Source organism: Triticum aestivum, chromosome 3D, assembly GCF_018294505.1.
Source record: "Triticum aestivum cultivar Chinese Spring chromosome 3D, IWGSC CS RefSeq v2.1, whole genome shotgun sequence".
Lineage (NCBI taxonomy): Eukaryota > Viridiplantae > Streptophyta > Magnoliopsida > Poales > Poaceae > Triticum > Triticum aestivum.
Window position 1 is genome coordinate 101,080,718 of NC_057802.1, and position 3,164 is coordinate 101,083,881.

Below are 3,164 nucleotides of genomic sequence, written 5' to 3' on the forward strand. Positions count from 1 at the left end.
TAGATGTTGGGCCCCCGGGGCACGACACCGATGCCAGCCAGGGCATTAACTACCGAAAAATCAATGAATTGTACCCAAAATAAGCGGTGGGAAGAGCGGGAAAAAAAAGTAAAATATTCGCCTTGATGTTATCAAAGGCCACCTCGAATTATTAATACCATACGGTAATCGCTATCCTTTAAATACTAGTACTCCGTACCTGCCTTTCATTCACCTACCTCTTTCCTCCCACCTTCCTTTCTTCCAGTCTACTCCTCCTCTTCCTCTCCACCAAATCACGAAATCCAGCGCAGATTTGCGCCGAGGGAGCGCGTCGACGACGCGTCCATGGCCGCCGCCGCGTTCTCCATCAGGTTCGTGCGGACGCGCCGCGCCGTCTCGCCGGTATTATGGCGGTCGTGTTTGTGTTCTTTTTTTTCCCGTTTCTGATCTCCGTCTGTCATCTGTCCGAAGGGATTACGCGGCGAGCATGAGGTGCAAGACAGCGGCGGAGGGGCTGCCTCTCTTGGGAATCGAGGATCTCCCGCCCCTCAGGGCGCCGAGGTGCCGGTGGTGGGCGGACGAACTCGCCTCCGCCGTGGCTGCCGCAGCTGGGGCGGCCTCCCCGAGGAGGGCGCCAGGGAAGGCGAAGCCGACGAAGAAGCGGTCCATCTCCGACCTCTTCGCCGCGGCGCCCCCCTTGATCGCGCCCCCCGCCGGTGATGCCGGATGCAAAGAGCAAACGGAGGTGGACGGCGACGAGGCGTTGTGCGCGATCGCGAGGCGGGCCAAGGAGGAGAAGAAACGGAAGAGAAAGCTGCAAGAAGAGGAGGCGGGGCAGAAGGAGGAGACGGCTGCAGTTGCTGCCGCGCTTGAGAGCAGCGGAGGCCGGGAGCCCGAGGGGAATTTCGCTGCCAGCAAGGTACGTGGTCCAGCCCAATCCAGCCCAACCCAAGTTTTCTCTGTCTGCCACGTATTTTACCTTTTTATCTCCTAAGAATTGATGGAACGATTGGTTCCGGTCTTGATTGACTTGCTGAGGATGGTTAGATGCTTGCTAGCTCCATATAATTAGATTTTGCTTGTCTTATTGCCATGTTATTACTAGTATTAGCAGCTAATGTGATTGCTATTTGTGGATACATATTGTGGGGGCATTTAGTTGTGGCTGGTTCTATGTGGGATATTTTATGTTAGATGTGCCGATCCCAGTTCCTAATCTATTCTGAGCTAGGCCTAGCTAGTTCGTCTAGAAGATTGTGTGGTTATACTCGATAATGGCTGCCTGCAGGTGCACGGCGATTTTCTGGCCAAACCTTTACGGGGCTTGTGCTAACTGCTAACGTTAGAACGATCAGTGTGTTTTCTTTCTTGGTACATTTGCTAGTACTTCTTTACTATCTATAGGCGAAATTATTGTTATTTCATGCTTAATTTGTGGACTTTGATCGATCAGTTCAAGTCGGGGAATGGGACATTCGTGTGACCATTTGTGCAAAATCTTGGGCGAACTTGGTGACGTTGATAGCTGCTCATGCAGTGAATTAGGACCAGTATCATCATTAAGAATCCGGTAGATTATATGATGACCACCAATAATCAAACCACTAGTGGTAGTGGTAGTGCACTCGAGGCCGGCTAGCTGGTACTGCAGCATATGTACCATATCTTATAGTACATGCATGGCGCGTCGTGTTGCCTTTTGAGACACCATGCACGGTGGGTTGTGAGAGTTGCCTAGTTGGTGTCCCTCCTGCAGATTTCAGTCGGGTCCGGACCCATACACGAGACTTTATCATAGGACGAGGACGTGGAGCAGGCATTTACTTCATTGATATCTTCTGCATTTCTCTTGGATAAGGGCCTTCATCATTACTTATCTCATACTTTTGGAACGAAGGCTTCAGATGAGCCCGACTTTAAATTAATAAAGCCATCAACCGGCCAGGAGTATAAGAGCAGACCGCGAACAAAGCAACGGCTAAAGGATACAAGGGAGAAAGAAGAACAGCTTACTAAGCTACACCTACAACCAGCGAACAGAAAATTACATTGAAGAACAGCTAATTGAGGATAAGCCCTCCCTACACAAAGGCCCTGAAACGACTATGAAGAAGCCACGAGGATCTGCAGCCGCCAAAATAGGACGGGCACATGGCTGAAACCCGAAACTGGAGATGACACAACACATGCCTTCTCTAACACCGAAGGGGATCCCTTCCCCTCGCCTAGGCTCTAAGGCGCCGCACCGTCGAAGTGTAGAGACGCTCACCCGAGAGCTAGAGCATAGGTTGGTCTCAAGACCGGGCCAGCAATGGAGCCAACCACATCATGCCGGAGCACACACACGCAAAGGAAGCCGCCGGGAGAGTTGCCGAAAGGAAGAAGCTGTCGAGCCACATGGCGAAGATTAGGAACGAGGAACTCAAGAACCAGCCGAATCGGCACCTGCGGCGTTGCTGCTGCCGGGAAGGGGAACCCGATCCCCTTCCACCCATACTCGAGGGCGCCGACCCGCCGGGACATTGCAAACACCACCGCAGAGCACTTGTGGCTGGATCTGAAACCTGCACAGAAGGGACGCCATGAACTCCACAGACGCCAGGCACCCACCTACAACTGCTACACGCCCCCAAAGTACCAAACTTCCCCAGACGACGCCTCCAAGGAGGACATGACGCACCAGGCGCCGCCGCCGCCCATCCCAGGCCAGGATTTGAGCTTTCGCCTGGGAGGCATGGCCGGGGTGTGGAGGAGAGCCCATGGCTGCAACTCCAACGAGCAGAACGACGCAAAAGGGCGCCGCCGCCGCCGCGTTGGAAATACCAACAAGGGTTTCCCCCGGGCTCGTCCAGCACCACCTGCTCGGGGATCACCCAGCCGGCACCAGATCCGGCGACCAGAGGCCCGGAATCAGGCAAATCCAGCGAGGAGAGCAGAGAGGGGGAAAATCCTGACCTTCTGATCTGGAGCAGAGGAGGAGGAACCTCGCCGCGCCGCGACCACTACCCTTCGGGACCTCGCTGCCCGAGCAGCCAAGGGGGCTGGCCATCACCTCCCGCGCGCGCCGCCAGCCGAAGGACGGCGCCGCCTCACCGACCGGGCCGCCGCCCAGGCTTCCGAGGTCCAACGCCACAGCGGGCGAAGCGACGAAGCCCCGCCGCCACCGTCATCGGCAGTCGCCC

The 3,164-nt window shown here is 55.3% G+C and overlaps 1 protein-coding gene across 1 annotated transcript in view; it reads left to right on the forward strand.

Annotated features, from left to right (window-relative positions):
- Positions 1–209: 209 nt before the first annotated feature.
- Positions 210–3,164, forward strand: part of LOC123077696 (uncharacterized) — a 15,296-nt gene continuing 12,341 nt past the window's right edge. The window contains exons 1-2 of the mRNA XM_044499996.1: positions 210–353; positions 454–901. Of these exons, the coding sequence (XP_044355931.1) occupies positions 328–353; positions 454–901 (474 nt within the window). The 5' untranslated portion in view covers positions 210–327. The remainder of the gene's footprint in view (positions 354–453; positions 902–3,164) is intronic.